Source organism: Paralichthys olivaceus, chromosome 19 (assembly GCF_024713975.1).
Source record: "Paralichthys olivaceus isolate ysfri-2021 chromosome 19, ASM2471397v2, whole genome shotgun sequence".
Classification (NCBI taxonomy): Eukaryota; Metazoa; Chordata; class Actinopteri; order Pleuronectiformes; family Paralichthyidae; genus Paralichthys; species Paralichthys olivaceus.
In genome coordinates, this window is record NC_091111.1 from 6,308,267 (window position 1) to 6,327,381 (window position 19,115).

The window sequence follows — 19,115 nt, forward strand, 5'->3', positions numbered from 1 at the left end:
AACTCCTGCAGCACAATGCGTGCGTAAAAGCCAAGTTTACCGAACCCGGTTGGCTGGAGCCACACACACACACACACACACACACACACACACACACACACAATACGCACACACACACGCAGTGGAACCGGTGGATGAACCTCAGCAGGATAATGGATTAGCGCATCGCGGCTAAGAAAAAGGCGCAGCGTGCGATGAACTCCAGATGTCAACGCATCGGAAGAAAACATCCACCCACCCACAACGGGATGACTCACGGTTTGTAAAGCGGTCGAATAAGCGAGCGCCGGTGCGGACGGGGAGATCGTGCGTGGGGTGATCAGACTCGTTTGTGGTACTTAAGGCTCCGTGGTTTGTTTATGGGGGAGAGAAGAAGAAGGAGAAGACGAAGAAGAAGAGGCAGCAGCGGGACTCGAGCCGACACACGGACTGACAGTTGCTGCAGGAGGCGCCGGTGCCAGACATGGACAGCGCGCGGGCCACCTCTCCACGCTGGTGCGCATCTTCATAAAGTCCCACACCTCCCGACGCCAGGTCTGTCCCGAGTCTGAGCTGCTGACGAGGAGGTGGAGGGACGCACCGCCGCTTCCTCCAAAACAACAACTCGTCCACAGAGAAGAAGTGGAGACAAGAGAACTTTTGTCTTTTTTTTCTTTTCTTCAAACGTCCACGAAGAGGAGAACATGCGTCAGGAGGTCGCGAGGAGACTCCAGCTGCTGCTCCTGCTCTGGTCGGTGCTTCTGCTCACTTTGAGCTCGGGCTTCCCCACCAGACACAAGAGTGTCGCCCACAAGGTACGTCTGATCCTCAACTTTCAACTTCACGTCTTCTTTTTCTTCACCTCTCTTCATAGTTGAGCAAGTTTCAAGCAGCTGCGACTCTTACAAGCTCACCTGTCACTGGCAAGAGCTAACGAGTTTCTAACGGCTGGACCGTTTCATTTGTATTTATTAGCACAGAAACCTTTAAAAAAACAGTCTAACATTATTATTAGTTATTGGTATAACTGTCGATTTAACATTGAAGTTCCTGTGCAGCTTTTATTACACATGAAACTGATTTAATCATTATGTTTATTTAACTTTAGTTATATAAATAAGCAATAGTGTGCCATATACAACACATGCTATCATTTTAAATGTAAGTTCATTGAAAGAACAGTGGCAATATCATGCAAACATCACAGAAAAACTTGAATGTACGTTTTCAAAAGTTCCTGCATTACTTATATTAACCATAAACTGTTTATTTAACTTTAACCATGTAAGCTAGGGTAGTAAGTAATTGTGTGCCATAAACAACACATGCTATCATTAAGTTAGTTGAAATAACAGTGGCAAAATCATGCAAACAACACACACAAACTTTAGAGTTTTAAAAAGTTCCTACAAATGTCATATTATTGTAGCATAACTTGTATTAAGTATAAAACACACTACATTATATTTAGCCTTATAAGCTAGGCCAGTAACTGTGTCATTTACTTTCATTGTCTACTTAAGAAAAATAACAGGGACAATATCACTGAAACATCATTTTCACTTAAAGTTTAGAAAAGTTCCTGCTTTTACTGCACATAAAAATGTCAAAATATCTTATAACTATTATTAAAGACAAAACCCACTGCACCTTTAACCTTATCACTGTTTATTTAATTCTTATTAAAACATACATCAAGTAATTGAATCGATGCAGCGAGTAGAGGTGGTGTTGCTCTATTTTGTTCCATTCTTCTCTCCATGTATAGTAAACCTTCCCATCCCTCTGCATACATCCTGCTATAATAAATCTAAACTCTCTCTCTCTCTCTCTCTCTCTCTCTCTCTCTACACACACACACACTGGGTACTGTGTTGTGCCTGTGTGTGTCTACGGGAATGTTTGTGTTACACACGGACGTATTTGGATATCAAAGTCTGTTTGTGTGTGTTTGTGTCAGGGTTGAGTTTTTGCCTTTGAAACCGGCTCCTTCTTGTGTGGCCTCCCATGGATGCCCTATTGGGACATTCTCTCTCTCATCATCTGACTGATTGATGTCAAAGCAAAGGGAAAGACACAGAGAGAGGGAAAGGGGAGGGCGAGGGAGGGAGGGAGGGATGGAGGGAAGAAGGGAGGGGAATGATTACTGAGGAAAAAAAAAATCTCTCTGCGGCTTGTTGAGATTGTTCTATTCATTCACCAAAAAGGGCTGCAGTTGGTGACTCCGTACCTCCGCCTGTGACCTGCTGGATGCGTGTCTGTAAGTGGTGGATGGAGAGGGGAGATTAGAGGAAAGGAGAAGGAGGAGGGGAGGCTCAGTAAAGCGGGTGCCCGGTAACGAGTTGCTTATGTAACCAGAATAAGTCGAACCCTCGGCATCCCTCGCACTGGGGCTGGGGGGTCAAGTGTCATCCATCTGATTGTTTACATTGGTTCTTTATTGTGTTAATGTGGAATTTCCTGTTTTTTGGTTTTACCCCCCATCTCTTGGCAAAGGAGAAGCAAGAGTTTGTTTTGAAGTGGCCTCTTTCCCAAATATCGTTAGTCCTGATCACCCAAACCACCCCCCCCCCACTCCCAACCTCCCAGCTTAACCTCCACAACCTCACCCTGATTCAACCAGGCATGCATTTGTTGTCCCGTTTCCATTTGCAAGAGGCGGCGATCAAAGAGCGCCCATAGTTTATTGTTCTTCTGTAATGGTTTGGAAACAGCCAAGTGCAGAGGCCTTTGATATCTGCGGGCACATAAATCAGGGCTGCCACACCGTCTGCCTCCCCAGAATCCACCAGATCCCACTCACGCCCCTCACCTCAGCCCCATCCCGTCCTCCTCTCCCTAACCTGAATGTGTGTCACCATCAGCAGCAGCGACAACAGTAGCTCAAAATGGATCCATTCTTCTCAGTCACTTGAAAAGAGGACAACAGCGCTTTGCCAAAGGGGTGGATCTGTCATTGATGTCTCTCTGTGGAGAGAAGCCAGTCTCCACGCCAGTCTGAGGTCCCCTGCTGCATCCATACAGTTCCCCAGTTAAAGACGCCGCACGCCATCAGCCATCGGGCCTTTGATCAGAACAGCTCCACTACCGAGAGGAAGAGAGCAGGATCAGAGAGAACGAGGGGGAGGGAGGAAGGAGGAGAGAGTGATATACAGGGCGAAAGAATACAGGATCCAGATGTGTAACAGGACGAGATGAGGAGGGTGTGAAAGTATGTGGCCTCTCATGACTCTGAGTCTTTCTCGTGAACTTGTCTAAGTCCTTGGGTGTTAGAGGATGTGAGAGAGGTGTACACGGACACTGCTCAGTGCACTGAAGCTAATAACAGGCCAGGAACACAGTAATCATGCTAGCTGTCTGATCAGACAGAAAGAAATCAGGTGAAATATGAGAGAAGCTGGATCTTTATTATTTGTTATAATGACATAGAAGATAATTTGTTTAATTAGTTTGCTTTAGACTCTTTTTTTAAGAGTTTCCAAGGTGATATCGTCAAATTAATTGTTTGTTTCAGTTTAAAATCATAGAAAACAATGAAGAGCAGCAAATTTGAATAATTTTGAGGCTTTAACTGGAATGTTTTTGTCGTTTTTGCTTGAAAATTCATTTGAACGATTAAATTATAATAATAGTTAACAGCTAATGGATTACTGTTTCAGCTCTACACTTTGCATATTGTCTTAAAATATTTTAAGATGTACATGAGCATTCTTGCAATATTTAGCATTTAGTATTGGAATGTGTTTAAAATGTCTGTTGTAAATGGCCAATTTTGATTTATTTCAATATGACCAATTGCTTCAGACAGTGGATGAAATTACAGCGAGAAAGGCTAACCATCCCAAAAAGGTTATCTACTTGTCTCCACCAGTTTACAGATATCTGGGGAGGGGGCCAACTCTTCATCCATCATTTATCATGCTTGACAGGCTTCTCCTCTAAACAGGCATTCTGTGTCCACATGCTTGGATTTGTCCGACCACATAGCTTCTTTATGGGACAATCACAAGCAGTCAGTGAAAAGTACTCCCTGTTCCAAGGCCATAACTATAAATCATCAACCGACCGGTCATTAATTCAGACATTTCTTCTCCTCTTTAGCCCCTCTAACCGCCGCTGGTTTGCTCCGAGTAGACCACAAACTGGCTCAGGTCCAAACTCAAGGTCCTGTCCAATCATAAGTTCATGCCACTTAAGTGTGTTCGGGATATTAATGAGTGAATAGCAGACCGCAGGGTTCATTAGAGTTTGGTATGGTTTGGTTTTTGGTTTTGACCAGAACCAGGAATGGAATAGATATATGTCCTATTAGAGCTGAAACAGAGACGTGCACCCTGGAGGATCAGACCAAGCAAAAATCCACTTTTAGTGACTATATTCCAGCTACAGTCCAGCTCCCCTCCATTATAATGTTACCATTAATCTCAACATTTCCCTGCTGGTCCTCCATCTCAGTCACAACCTGGAAGGTCACATGAAGCGGTGGCCATAGTGGCGGCAGCACAGCAGGTTCAGATACACTTGCACCAGCCCAGGGGTCCCACGCCTCCCAGGCCCTCTCATTAAAGCTAAAAGAGGATCCCTCTGGCACAGGCCCCTCTTTGTCCGCTGCCTGGATGCCATGACTGTTGTGGGAAAAAAAGAAGAGAATGAAATGAACGAAGGCTGGTTGGTCACTTGGCTGTTTAGTTGGATGCCTCAGGGGTTTTTGGAATTGCTGACCAAGCCGTGAGATGGTAGATGGTTTCAAGGATTCTTCTTGGAAACAGAGCATTAATTGTTGTACACACCTCAGTGAGCAAGAATAAATGACAGATTTTTTTTCTCAATAGCATTAAAATAGCACCTGGCCTTTGCATGTGTATCAGTGACTACCTTATGCTGTCTCAGTTGCCCATGTTCTTTGGATATTTGAAGGTGATCTCTGCACATCATCAGCCTAGATGAAAACTTGAATTCAATCTTTTAAAATCCTTCCAGATTATAGTTTCTAATAAAGTTAAACCCCAAATAACCAATCCTATGTCCTGATTTTTGCTTTCTATCAGGGTCACGGCCACCCTGTTCACAATGGTGGGGTCCAGTATGTCCCTGAGACTTTGGAGCAACAGAACCAGGTGCAGAGTCTGCTGCCCGAACCACACAGCCACCAGAGGAGGTGGTCGCACCCGCAGCACCGCTCTGTTGGGGTTCTCCCACAGCCAGAGCCTGAGGAGGAGACCAAACCCTTCATCCTGGATCTCCAGAACTTTCCAGACCTGGCCAACGCCGACATCAACTCACAGAACCCCAACATACAGGTGAGTGGAGAGTGACAGGTGTCACACATTTCTGTGTCTGGGCACATGCAGCAGTTAAGACATCCTTCAAGATATCTACAGGGTCAGGAATACTGTATATTTCTGTACAATATAACAAAGCCAATCCAAGTATAGTCTGTGTGCTTCACTCGTACAATAATCAATAATTGTTGAATTATGGGTTCAATTTAAACCCTTTATTCTAGGAGGATCGGGTAGTTTTGTCTTGTATCATCTAAAATGATATTTTCCTTAATGTGAAATAAATTAGCAATCTCAAAAGACTGTTTTTTATTACTAACATAAAAATATAAGCAAGAGCGATCTGTGCTTATAAATCCTCATCATCTGCTCTTAAATTGACAAGTTCAAAAAGTTTTTCTGTTTAACTTACCTCATGGCAGTTATCCTCTTTTGCTCTCTGGTCAACATAATCAGGATGTTGTTCGAGGGACTTAATGATGCAGGCCTACGTCTACATCAAGTACAGAGACAGATGAAATGTCCTTTAATGCAGCATATTGACCAGATGTGCTCTTCTTGACACTAACAATATACTCAACGGAGACAATTTAAACCAAATCATATTTTCATATTTCCTTCCTAACTGTGACACTGAGATCAAAAGAGTTATGAAAAGATTTCCCCTGTAGTCCTCCTGTTCCCTGGTCTTCACATCAGTCGAAGCAGGCCGTTGGAAGCACTGCAGCATCTAGGATGAGTCATGTTGAGGTAATGAGAGGTAGTTATCCAGAATAAATGCTCAAATTCTCTCCCTGCGACGACTGTTTAGTTGGCTGAATGCTCATGATTACGTCTGCCTGGCTGACTTAGATCAGGGGAGAGAGTGTTCGCCTGCTAAAATACTCCTCCGCAGATTTGAGATGGTTGATTTCTTAAAGAGCTTGTAAGTCAAGCACTAAAGCTGCCTGAAGGTACTCGTGGTACTGAAGTTTTAATGACAGAGGGACACAATTTAAACTGATTCCCTCTTCTCTTTATTCCTACACAGGTGACCATTGAGGTTGTGGACGACCCTCAGATGGAGGTAGAGATGGACCTGGCCAACGACAAAGACTGGCTGCCCTCGTCTTCCTCCTCCCCCTCTTCCACAGTAGATTGGCTTGGCGGCAAAAAGCTTTTCTGGCCTCTTTTCTGGAGTTACACCGACGCCGATTCTGGCGAGGACAGCAACAGCCGATCGGGGATGGAGGAAACTGGTGAGGAAGAGGAGGAGGAAGACTATTCGCTGGATTATGGCAGCGAGGAACCCTTACCCAGCGGAGTGGGTGGAGACTGGGACACTCGTTGGAACGAAGGCTGGGATCCAATGCAGAGTTACTATGGTTAGTTATGCCAAGTGGTACACTCACTCACACAACTCGTGAAGGCACCATATGATGCCAAAACAGAAATCACAATCCTGCAGGTTGAACCAAAGGAAAAAAAATGTGATTCAATTATTAATTTTTTTTGTATCATAGAAGAGATGATGTGAATGTCTGGGAGGAGAGACAGAAAGTGAGAGAGGATAGTGGAGAGGGAGAGAGAGAACAACAGGGCGGCTCAGGGAAGCTGCATGATAACTGTCTTCACAGTCAGAGAGAACTAAATGATGCCAGCATGCGAGGCAGCAAGAGCACTCGACCATCAGGACATTGTGGGTTATGGGCACTTTGAAGTCGACACTGGTCGTGCTGGTCGCGGAGGCCTGCCTTTTGAAGATGGGTCAGATGCGCTTGCTAATGGCAGCGTGAGGCCGGCAATGTTCCCTGGGACAAAACAGCCCTCTGCTTGTGGACAATTAGAGGGCAGATTGGGAACTCAGAATGACAGGAGCCGTTCGGCCGGCTCTTTCATCCTTCCCCGGGACCCCATGGGCCCCCCCCCCAGACCCTGGCGGCCCTCACTGCCCTCGGCGGCTCTGCCTTTTGAGCCTGTTCAAGAATTTCGGGGGGCTTTCAGGGCCCTACATAACTTTTACTGCTCTTTCCCCCTCTTAATTCTGCCTTCTTCTGATGGGAAAAAAGTTTTGCCACCAATTCACTGGTAAAAATAGTAAATAATGAGAGTTAGAGAGAGAGAGAGAGAGTACAGTAGGTACATGCTGAAAGAAGAGAGATGGAAAAAGAGTAAAGTTTGATGAGCTGGACAGTGGGTAGGCCAATGTGTGTGAGTCCGACTGTAAATTAGTGCACGATCTACCAGAGTCAAAGACATTTCCCATAAATACAAATGTGTGCATGGTTGACTGCCTTTTTAAGGTTGTTGTGGTTGTACAAACTTTGTAACTTAACCTCAAAACTCTGTAGCAAGTGTCTGAAAACCTGCATATTTTTCCTCTATATCCTTTCCCTTTTCCATCTGCCAATATAAAGACTCTCTCTGTTTAAATGTTGCACACGCAGACGAGCCAGCAATGGGCAACAATGCCTATTAAGTGGTCACATCTAAAGACTCTGAGAACATAAATCAAGGATGTCTGCCTTCGCTTCTTCTGTAATTAAGAATCTCCTGAGACCTTATTCTCGTATGGCCACATGGCGAGCTGGCAGCGCCCACAGAGTAAAATTGGGTGCTCGCTACACCCAGGCTGGTATTTCTGCACCCACCTCGCCTTTAATCAAGAATGACTTGTTTTCAGTATTATTAACACCACAAGGAAACATGGTGCGGAGGCAGACAGCCACAGCACAGCTTCTCTCTCTCTAATTTTACTGAAGCCGTTTTAAAAAGAATATGGGTTTGCATGGGAAAGGTTAGAGCAGCAGAAAACTACCATTTAAATTGATGGAGTCTGAAACCAAGAAAACACATTGTGGATTAGACACGCAGAGTTCACTTCAGTACAAAACTGTAAGGTGCTTTTCTTTTTGTGTGTGTTTATAATCTCACACGACACCTTCAAGCTGCTTCCTATGAGCTTGTGAAATGAAGTCACCTTTTTACAATAATGAAATGCTTTAATTGAAATCTCTCCATGTCAAATGGAGCGTGAAAGTGTCAGTCACTGAATTTTCTCTCCCACAGAGAAGGAGACGGATGAGTGGACCTCCTGGTCTCCCTGTTCGGTGACGTGTGGATACGGTGAGAGGAAAAGGACGAAGTCTTGTGGTTACTCCTGCACTCTGACAGAAGCCTCTAGGTGTGACCTGGAGCCCTGCCCCGGTGAGATTATACTTCCATCTTGGAGAAATACAAATACCAAACCAATTTGGTTTTATAATTTCTATGTTCTGGCTGGTTTTTAATCTACATCTTACATATCCCCCTTCTTCTGTAGGTGATGTCAACACTGTGGTAGAACCTTTTCCTTTCGAGATGGAGAATGGCACGGAGCCATTTGGAACAGGTGAGTTCATCTAATGAAGAATCCCCCATAACATCTTTCATTTGTTTACAGGGTCATATTTTACACTCTTTACTCTTTTGCACAACTTTACAAACCATCCTCTGTCATCTATATTATCTGATAGAACCCGCTAACCCAACATGCCATTGATAGAGATAAACTCCAGAGAGTGTCTGCACAATTGTGTCCAGACTTTCTGCAGAGTTTGCCTTTCACATTTGAAGAAACGCAGGAGGAGAGTCTCCACTCAGACACGTTAACAACACAAATATCTCTGGAGCATTCAGGAGGGGGGGGGCACTGCAGGTAGAGGCAGGACGTAACGCTGCCAAAATCCCATTTTGACACAGGCCCTCATCACCATAAGCTCACAAATCTTGTTGTCATTCCAAGTTGACATATTGGTCTGTGTCTTCTATGCGATGAATCCTCTGTAAAATGTCTGGAGCCTCTCACTCTGTAATTTGCGCTCTCACATGCAGCCCCTCCAATTAAATTTCAGGGGATGGAGTTCAGTGCGTGTCTGAAAGCAGCTATAGATGTTTATGCTTCCAGTAGTTCTACCATGAACAACCGTGACATTATGTGGTATTGTCGTTCTCTTTCCAACAGATGTGGACAGCTGTGAGAAGTGGCTCAACTGTAAGAGTGAGTTCCTACAGAGGTACCTCCACCAGGTTCTGTCTGAGCTGCCCAGCTGTCCCTGCTCCTACCCCTCTGAAGTGGCGTACACTGTTGTCAGTGTCTATGACGAGACTCATGGCCGGCAGTTCCGCTGGCGTGATGCCAGTGGCTCTAAGGAGCGCCTGGACATCTACAAGCCGTCAGCACGCAGCTGCATCCGCTCAGCACTTTCTGGTGACTTGTCTACTCTCGCAGCACAGCACTGTTGTTATGACGAGCGTGGGCGGTTGATCACGCGGGGTAAAGGCGCAGGCACGCCTAACCTGATCAGCACTGAGTTCTCACCTGAGCTACACTTCAAAGTGGACGTGCTGCCGTGGATCCTGTGCAAGGGAGATTGGAGTCGCTTCCATGCGGTGCGTCCGCCCAACAATGGGCTGAGCTGCCCAGCAAACCCCCACGAAGACGTGTTCATGAATGAACTAGAAGAGGCCAGGGAGTACTGAGGGACCACAGCCAAAAGTACAACTTCACTCAGAGAGTCAGAGGGCCCAATCCTAATTTGAACGGAGGCTGTCTACCTTAAAAGTCACGAAATATTACATCTAAACCATGCATCGGCCATTAATCATGCATTGATGACTCAGAGGAAATGCACGTTTGTGATTGGCAGATGTGTGGGGTTTAGAAAAGATGAAGTGAAGTGTGGCTGTCTCAAGTTAGGATTTGGCACCGTGTCCTGACAACAGGCTCAACTGAACTGAACTGAATTACATGAATGGAAAAAAATGCAGTGTTCTCCCATTGCTTGCCAACCATTTACACATCTGGCATGACATCAAGCTCTGTCTCTTTTTATTCACTACACTCTCCTGGGTGTGTGTGAGCATGATGTCTACCTACTGGCTTTTTTGACGGTGTCCTGGAGCGCTTGTGATTGACCATAGCAACATATGGTTAACATCCTGATCATGCTTCGTGGAGGTTTTACCTTAGGAAATGTATGACTCCATTCACACCTGGCAGTAAGAGTCTCACGACCAGATTCAATCTAGATACCATTTGAATGTGATGACATTTACACCTGGTATTAATGTGTGACTCCAGTCACCGATGCTACATTCACACCACTACCCTTTTGTTTGAAGATGCATCGACTCAGCTGTGTTTGAGTTTGGACGAGTGAAACAAAGTTGTTCAGAAAGAAACACGCAACATGGATAATCAATTACAAGCGTTGCTGACCCTGTTGTCTTTGCTAACAGCTGTTGTGCAGTTAAAATCTGAGACAAGCTACTTTTTGAGTAATCTGCATCAATCCCTGTGTCCAGTGGGACACACAGACACGTATAAAAACATAGTAGTATGGATGTGGCCTGAGATCTGATTGAGCTTTAATGACTCCATCCAACTCACATTACATCCACTACACATTTTCCCAAAAAACAATAAGCAAAAACAGAGGAGAAGATGATGGTAGTCATTCCTGAAGCTGCGTTATTGTTTGTTTCCTTTTCGAAGCGGGGGGGAAGCCATCTTGAACTGATCTCTTATTTACTCCATTCACAAGTGTGTTGAATGAAGTCCATTGCTAAGGACTGAGGAGAGGAAGGACTGATTCATGTGTTTAATGGCTAATAGCTTGGAGCTGCCTAGCTGCTACCTCGCTGTTCTGGAACTGTCACATGCGATTATGTATTTCCATCCACGTTGTTGTGAGTTGAGGACAGACTTGCATTACGTTCACCCAAACACATTTTAACACCAGGTGTAAATGAAAACATGAACGTGGGCTGTGTTAATGCAACAAACACAAGCATAGCCCAACAGATTCTTCAAGTTTGGAAAGAATGAAGGGTGTCGGACATAAGAAGACCCAAAACTGCCACATGGATTCACATTAATGTACATTTTTGATGAAATGATGAAAGAATTTGAGATGTGAACCTGAGAGATAAATGATTAATTCATCATTTGAAGTTTTCAATTGCTTTATTGAGCTTGTTTGTGAGAATTGTGAGAAGAGCCTTTAGTAAAACACAGCACATTTGATTTCAAATGTTTTGTCACATAGATTGAAGTTGTGCATTTCCTCACATTTTTAACAGCCTGGGAAAATATATATCATCTGGGTGCCAAAGAGTTAAAAAATCAGACTGTTGGTGCCTGTGTAAAATCCAACATCCTATTTCTCTTCAGTGCAAATGTGGGAGAAAGAAAGAATCAGCCATACAGTGAGTAGATTGTGCTCATAGATATATCTCTACAATGTTCTCAGGGTGACTATCTGACCATGATAAACACATTTGTTCATTTACCTCTACAATGGAGCACTATCAGACTATGTACAAAGTGTATTGGGGTGAAGAGTAGTCAGGGTTATCGGTGTGTAATCCAGAAAGTGGTGAGAGATAATACTTTTGTGCAGTTTATAAAAGCAAATAGATCCCTTATATCTGAATTATTGTTGTCAGTGCGGCAGAAAGGTGTCATTGCAGTTTAAGATGTTGGCTTAGGGTCCTTTAGGTTAATGCACAGAACTTGATTGGATAGAAAGGACGTTCATATTCAAATGGACACTCCCAACATGCACCAACATCGTTAGGTATAGCACAATGAAAAGAAAAGGCTGATGTGTAACCATAGTAGAAATTGAGAATTTTTTAGCATTGTAGCAGTAGTTGTGTTATGATTTTACACCTTCCCCAATAAACAGCCAGTGACAATCATTTTAAACCTACTAAGAAATATCCTTTAACTCCAGGAATGGCCCTTTCTATCCCATCTGATTCCATGGATGTTCACTCCAAACCTTTTTTTTGTCAGGAACCCTGCTTCCGGATGTGCATTTACATTTTGGAATCCCCAATTTTGAAGGAAGGCACTTTATATACAGATTGGTGACAAATTGAAGGAAAGAAATGAGTATATGAACAGAGCAACCTAACAAATGTTAAAGAGTATGAGGGCGGATAAAAGCATTGAGTATGACCATGATGTGAATCATATGCTATGGCCTTCGCAGTCACCAGAGCTCAGCTGAACACCCCTGGGAGATGTTGGATGGGCGTGTTACACGTTATTCTCTATTATTCATCACTTGACACCAAATGAGGGAAACCTTTAGAAGAATGGTGTAAACCCTCCTGTTGAGCTCATGACGCTTATAGAAGCTGTTCTGGAGGCTTGTGGTGGCCCGAGACACTTTATATTGGGTTTCCTTCTCATTTGTCACCCAATTGTGTGTGTGCACGTGTATATATTTGAATCCACGCTCACACACACATGCAAATGATATCTCAAAATGTACTCATGTTTGCCATTTGTTTAGATGGTAGTGTTATTGTGAAGGGTAACTCACCAGAGATGCTGCATTGTTCTATGAGAGTGCATATATCAAGTTTCTGTTGAGAGGAGCATGATCTTTTTGTGATTTCTGAATCTAGTATTACATATATGGTGTTGTACAGTATTTATTTGTCTGCTCTCTTTTTGTTTTTTAACTTTGTCGAAGCTTTGAAATGACTCTATACTCAACATGGTGCACTAATCCGACTGAAAAACGAAGGCACCCGTATCAAAAGGGAAACCACATGCCTCATATTGCTTCGTGCAGCAACATCAAGTGTGTGTTTCATTTTACGTTGTACTGCAGTGCTATATAAATAAAAATGTTGTTGCAATTATGCTGACGATATATATATAAAGACCTTGCATTCATCTGACGTTTTTAGTGTGTCGTTTCTTTTTCCACACTCCAGATCCTGTGAAGGGGAGCCAAGCAAAGCACAGCACTGTAGAGAAAAAATCCCTTATCCAACCAAGTAGTTATGCTATTTATTGACTTACCAAGCTTTTCCATACCTTTCCTCTCCAACAGGTACAGTGCAGCAAGCATTCGGTTAGTACAAACATGCCACAGCCGGCGGGACAGACCAGCTTTCTCTGTCACAAATGTTTGAAACTTCCAGAGAAGAGTGTTATGTTGAAGCAGTAGTTTCTCTTTATTAATGTCCTTAACATGGATTTGATTAAATAAATATGAGGCTCCAGCTTAACTCACAGACAAAACGAGGAAACCAATTTTGTATTTAAGATGGACTACGTGTCTTCCACCATCCAGAAATGAAGCCAAAATATTACTGACACAAACGCTGCCATCTTGCTATTTTGGAGCCAGAGTCTGTGCGGTAGTGATCAGGAGACAGAGCCGTGGCAGCGAGGTCCGACCCAATAAATACACTCGACCAACTGTGAGTCCGTCTCAGCTGTCAATCATGTCTCACACAATTAAAACCAAACAAACAAAATAGCCCCAGGACTAACAGTGTGATGAGAATACCTCGAATGACCTGAAATATCATTAAGAAATGTAATTTATGAGTGCTTCTAGTTTTTAATCAGCCACTAACATGGACGAGCCAGGGTTTAAGACCTATACTGCAGCCAGCTACCAGGGGAGCAGTCACGCCATTCATCTTTATATACAGTGTATGGTTCAGAGCAAGAGGATTGGCATCGGCTATAAAGATTCCAGGAAAAAGCAGGTTGGACATCAACATGATGTAGATGTGATTCCACTTGACCCGGCAGACAAAATAGCCCTTCTGTCCCATACATTTAACCTTTTAAGCTCCCGCCTGCCTTATCTAACCACCACCATCACCGTCATCCAGCTCCACTGAGGTTTCTGGGTTGATCTACAGTATTTCTATCGTGTTGTCCGAACCTATAGCTTTTCTAGAGGATTAAATGAGATTGAGATTTAAAGGTCAAAGGTCAGGGTAATCTAAATCCATAGGCTTAGGGAATCCAAATACTCCTCTCGGATACTCTAAATCCAGTGGGCCATGGTTTCTATCCTTCACTTCTGCCGTCACTGAGGAAGAAAAAAAACACAGCTACGCCTTCACATGAGAACATTAGGTCAAAAGTGGGACGCAATTAATGGAGGATGAACTAAAGTAAAGGAGATATTTAGAAGTCCATCCCTCTGTTATGTATCCACTGTGTTGTAAACGATAAGGAGCTTGGTACGGTTTACTACGGTCCTCCGGTGATTTCCTAAGTTGACTACAGATGAGTGCCGCGTGGAGCCGAGCCAGACACATGTTGACCACATTGCTGCCGCGGAATAACAGATAAATAACCGCAGATGTGAGGAGAACGCAGAGGGAGACTGAGGCAGGGGGAAACAGAAGAGGGAAGAAAAGGGGGACATGAAAGAGAGGATTGAAAACCCAAGAGATGTTATCAGAAATATAGAATGCAGAGTTACCAGGAGGGTGCGTTGCTTGTAAACCAGGGTGAAGGCACTTCACAGGTGGCATGTGTCGGAGAGGGGGAAGTACGCTGCGGTTAAACAGGCGTTCAAGCTCGCCGACGTTATTGTGTTTCAATTTAGCGTGGAATATTTCACATGCAAAACGTGGAAAGATTGGATTGCCATCACCAGAGCATGTTGTGTGTGTGTGTGTGTGTGTGTGTGTGTGTGTGTGTGTGTGTGTGTGAGTGTGTGTGGTGTGAGTCATTCCTTTGGTTATAGTGCCGGTGGCCCAGGCCCTATGCCAGCACTCAGTGGTTTCAGATCTGTTTACTTTTGTAAGCTGGCAGGAACATGAGATTTCCTCTGGGTGCACTGCGGCTGGTCAACCTGCAAACAGCACGACCCCTTAAAGTCACCGCTCCCCTGTTAATGAGGGTAATGACCCCCCGCCCCACGGAAACGCAGGGGGGGGGTCACAGAAGTCATGAACCACATACTGTGTTATTGCCAAGAAACCTGTGCACACAAACTCATGCACACACTTCAGCTGCTCCACCAACAGGACTTATATGGATGCCAGTGGATCTTAGGATCCTATGGATTATCTGGACTCACCTCATTCCTTGACACAGAGGAAGGCCTTGTTCTGAGACCAGCAACAGGAGCCACCTCGAAATGGAGCCTCCACCCATGAGAGAGAATTTAAGAAGAAAGAATAACATTTAACAGGGAGTGATGTGCATATGATTTTTATATTTCTTCCTCAACAGGTGACACAAGTGGTTCACTGGTGATGAAATAGCAAGAATGACAAAAATCCAATGACGGAAAACACGAAAGGAAAATGTTGCGTTTTCTTTGTCTCATGAGAAATAAATGAGCGGCCTATTTGTGGATGATTGAATTCAACCACTGGTATCCTTGGTAAGTGGTTTGTACATTTCCAAGAAAGAGACATGGAAGCAATATCTTAAGTTTATATTTTTTTACTTTCCCCCGATGAACATGAAGTCAAAAAAGGAATCAATAAAATCATCCTAACTGGGAGATCATTGGCTTCTCTGAGTTTTCTTTTGACTAAAATTAAATTTCAGATAGTTTACATAAGCCAATCAAGTTTTCTTTTGGTTCTTAATTACATCTCAAGAAATCTATTTTTTTGAGACGACTAAAGAAAAGTTCTTAAATATGGATCAGGTTTATTTCTCGGGAGCTAAATTGAAGAAGTATGAGAAAATGGTTCAAATCTCATTGATCTTAAATTGAGCTCAGATGCGTTAAGGAGAAATAAGCAAAACAATGAAGAGATCATAATTTGAATTTTCTTTTCAATGTTTTGAATTGTAACTAATTTATTAAAAACCAAAGAACATGGCAAGTCTCAAGTTTGACCTGATGAGGACACTCTATAGGAGAAAAAAAAGGGATACTGAAAGTTGCGTCAATGTATCCTAGGGAGGGCGTTAACGTCTCAGTTAAACTTCACTCAAAATCATGGCTGTCAACTTCATAATTATTAATAAGACATCTAGATCTTCTTTCCTCTTTAAAGTGTTCTGTGCTTTGTAATATCCCAAACCAAGGACCAGCAAAAGTTTTTTTTTTATCAAGCCCCAACAATATTCAGCTCGAACATCCCGACACTGGACATGAATATCCTCAGAGGGGTTCTGAATAACTCACATTCTTTGGATTAACCAGACTCGACAAACTTTTGTTATACATGTCCAGTGGGAGTCGTAATTCTCTCCCCCCCTCCACCTCTCTGTTGATAATATAATCAAAAGAGCGGCCAACCCAATACCTTCTGGACGTGAGGGCCCTGCAGATGCAGTCTTACTCGGGCGGCACAGGGCCAGCCATAACAACATCAAACGGCCCCTAGCCTCCAGCGTTTACACAGAGCAGAGACCCTGGACCAAAACTATGAGTGCACAATCTTTTTGAGATAAGAATGCAGACAAGCTCGGAGGTCACAGCAAACAATATGCACAGGTATGAGGTCGCCATGGTGACAGAGGCGGCTGGATTGTAGTAAACAAGCAGGGAGAAAGTGGATTTTGTTTTTGTGAGATCTTGTCTTGCAAGAATGATCGAAACCCAAACAGACGAGTCCTCATTTGACCGTGCATGTTCTGACACCGGGAAACAAAGCAATCAGAGTTGTGGTCATTTACTTTCATCGATTTTTCATTTCATGTCCCCCCCCCCCCCAATCCATCAACACCGGCCCCACAAGCAAATATACTCTCCTCCTGCAAATACTGTAACTGCAGCATTCTCATGTAACTGCTCTGATGTCCTGTGATTCACTTTGAGTCCTTCTCCTCAAACTGCACAATCTAAGAGTGAAATTAATAAATGACAAATTTAAGGCCACGCTCTTGAATAAAAAACTGAGGGAGAAACACAATCTGTCTTTTTTGTCCCCTGGCGAGCCTCCACAGAAAACGCTGAGACAGGAAAGTACTGACATAGAGCACCCCCTGCTGGTCTTCATGAGTAAACACACGGGACTCAATGTGGACGTCAGGCCAATTTGATATACAGTATGCATTGATCAGCCATTTATTTTGATTATTGAAGAATAACTTCATCGTTGATAGTCGACTGTCTCCCAATCAAAATCAAGAAACATTACAACTTGTTGGGATCTGCACTTCTCCATCATTTCCCCATCCCCCTGTGTGTGTCTCTCCCCCCGTCTGTGAGTGTGTGTGTGTCAGTCCAATCTGGTGCTGTCTCCGAGACGTCTTATCCTGCATTGTTTTTTGGCCTTTCGATGATATGAAGGCTGCTCATTTTTTGTGTCTCAGCTCCGCTCCCTGTGTGAGTCTGGTTTCTGTCCTGATTCATCACCTGCCTGTCCACTCTCGCCCCAGTTTAGTGCTTGAGTCCAGTTCTTGTGTTTAAACGTAACAAATGTCCCAAATGGAAACAGAAAAATAGATCTAATAGTCATATTTTAGAGGATGAGAGAGATAATTAAGCAATTTTTTGTTTACACTTCATGAAATTAATAATAGTTGCCAATTAATGTTTCTTTGTTTGACTAAATGATAAATATTACTTAATATTTTTGCTTATATTTAACTGCAAAATAAGAATTTAGTTTTTCATTTTGACCTTAAAAATTCAGTGTCTAGTTCAATGCTCTAACGATGCTCTACGTGCACAGACTGGAATGTAGACTTGTTTTTGTCTTTTGCGTACGTTGTCCCCATCGAGTGTCTATTAACAGCTTTGTTTAACCATGTAAGAATAATCCTTTTGTGCGATGGTGCTCAGATTAGTGTTGTGTTCACTGCTTCCAGTTTCATGTCAGCCTCCAGAATGATTACCAGGTGAGTGTGTGGGCTTTTTTTGGTCGATCTGATAAAATGACAGCAGTGGCTAAATTAGCTAAAAATTAAAAAACAGATATTGATGAATATTTTTTCACAGAACTTTTTGCTATAAAGCTGCACAGTCTGCTTCATCTGGGGATCACTGACAGCAGCAGATTTTGTGCCCACACACTGACTTTGTCGCAGCCTTTTTAGCCCCTTTTAGCACCGCAGAGTGAGTGTGATGATCAGCCAATATTTTTACACATCTGATTCACAATGTCCATCTGCATCATGTAGCCTCTCACTTGTGTGTGCGAGGTTCTGAAATCCTGTGCTCCAGGAGATGAGTGCAATTGAATAAACTGAGAGAGGGCTTTTTTTAAGCTTCAGCAGCTGAGGTGAAAACAGGCGGGATCTGATGTGTGTGAAGCACATCAAGCTACGTACTTCCACGCTCCGCTTGGCGATATGGATCCTATTTTCAGTCATGGAGGTATTCCCTCGCCTCTCCTAGCTGAAAGTGATCGTTTGAGGGATGAACTCGGAGGTGGGAGGAAGCGCAGTTTGGTTCAAACTTTTAAAGCTGGGGGAAACTGTCACTCACGTCTGTGTCATGTTTCTGGTGAACCAGAGATTGAAGGTGCAGTGGGTGCATGACACATATCCACATCTTGTTCAGCCTCATTAAAACAGGCTCAACAACCAACATGAATCTGACTGCTGAGAAAGTTCTTGCCAAACTGTCTGTGTCATCATTGAATGACGCTCTAGATACAACAGATACGTGTAAAGATCTTTAGATAAGAGTGACATGGCCCCATTCTCACGATGTGTCAGTAAAAAAGTTCAAACTTGTTTGTAGGAGAACCTCCTGATGATTAGAATTCAGGAGTAAGAATCTGGAGTGGAGGTGACCGGGCCTCAGACCTCAGGGCGCCAAACTCAACATCTTCACTTCTATCAGATGAGCAATCTTTAACTCTTTTTTCAATTTCACGGTTTCATATTATTTCATACGGTTCTAATTTGTGAGTGGTAAAATGTTGTTGTCTTAGAGCGGTGTGCAGCTGTGGTTTTGGAAAGAGATATTCAAACAGAGTTATTATCTCAGTGGAAACAGGAAAAACAAACACATGAAAAAGAAAAAAGGAATTCACCACACGAGGCCCCAGCGAGGATCGAACTCGCGACCCCTGGTTTACAAGACCAGTGCTCTAACCACTGAGCTATGGAGCCCGTTGAGTTGCATGGGAAACGGCTGAAAT

At 43.5% G+C, this 19,115-nt stretch overlaps 1 protein-coding gene and 1 non-coding gene across 2 annotated transcripts; one reads left to right on the plus strand and one right to left on the minus strand.

Annotated features, from left to right (window-relative positions):
- The first annotated feature begins 93 nt into the window (after positions 1 to 93).
- ism2b (isthmin 2b) lies at positions 94 to 12,980 on the plus strand. Its single transcript, XM_020091544.2, has 6 exons — positions 94 to 794; positions 5,028 to 5,279; positions 6,292 to 6,625; positions 8,310 to 8,447; positions 8,563 to 8,631; positions 9,244 to 12,980. Exons 1-6 carry the CDS (start codon positions 684 to 686, stop codon positions 9,759 to 9,761), a joined length of 1,422 nt encoding a protein of 473 aa, XP_019947103.1. The 5' UTR covers positions 94 to 683; the 3' UTR covers positions 9,762 to 12,980.
- A 6,033-nt stretch (positions 12,981 to 19,013) lies between these two features.
- trnat-ugu (transfer RNA threonine (anticodon UGU)) lies at positions 19,014 to 19,086 on the minus strand. Its single transcript has one exon. It is a non-coding gene; the product is annotated as a tRNA-Thr (tRNA).
- Between the last annotated feature and the right edge of the window lie 29 nt (positions 19,087 to 19,115).

Excerpts from the sequence above, each read along its gene's own strand:
- ism2b (XM_020091544.2), top strand. The coding sequence starts at position 684 with ATGCGTCAGGAGGTCGCGAGGAGACTCCAGCTGCTGCTCCTGCTCTGG. Across the intron at positions 795-5,027 it reads ACAAGAGTGTCGCCCACAAG|GGTCACGGCCACCCTGTTCA; the intron begins GTACGTCTGATC and ends GCTTTCTATCAG. Across the intron at positions 8,448-8,562 it reads TGACCTGGAGCCCTGCCCCG|GTGATGTCAACACTGTGGTA; the intron begins GTGAGATTATAC and ends CTTCTTCTGTAG.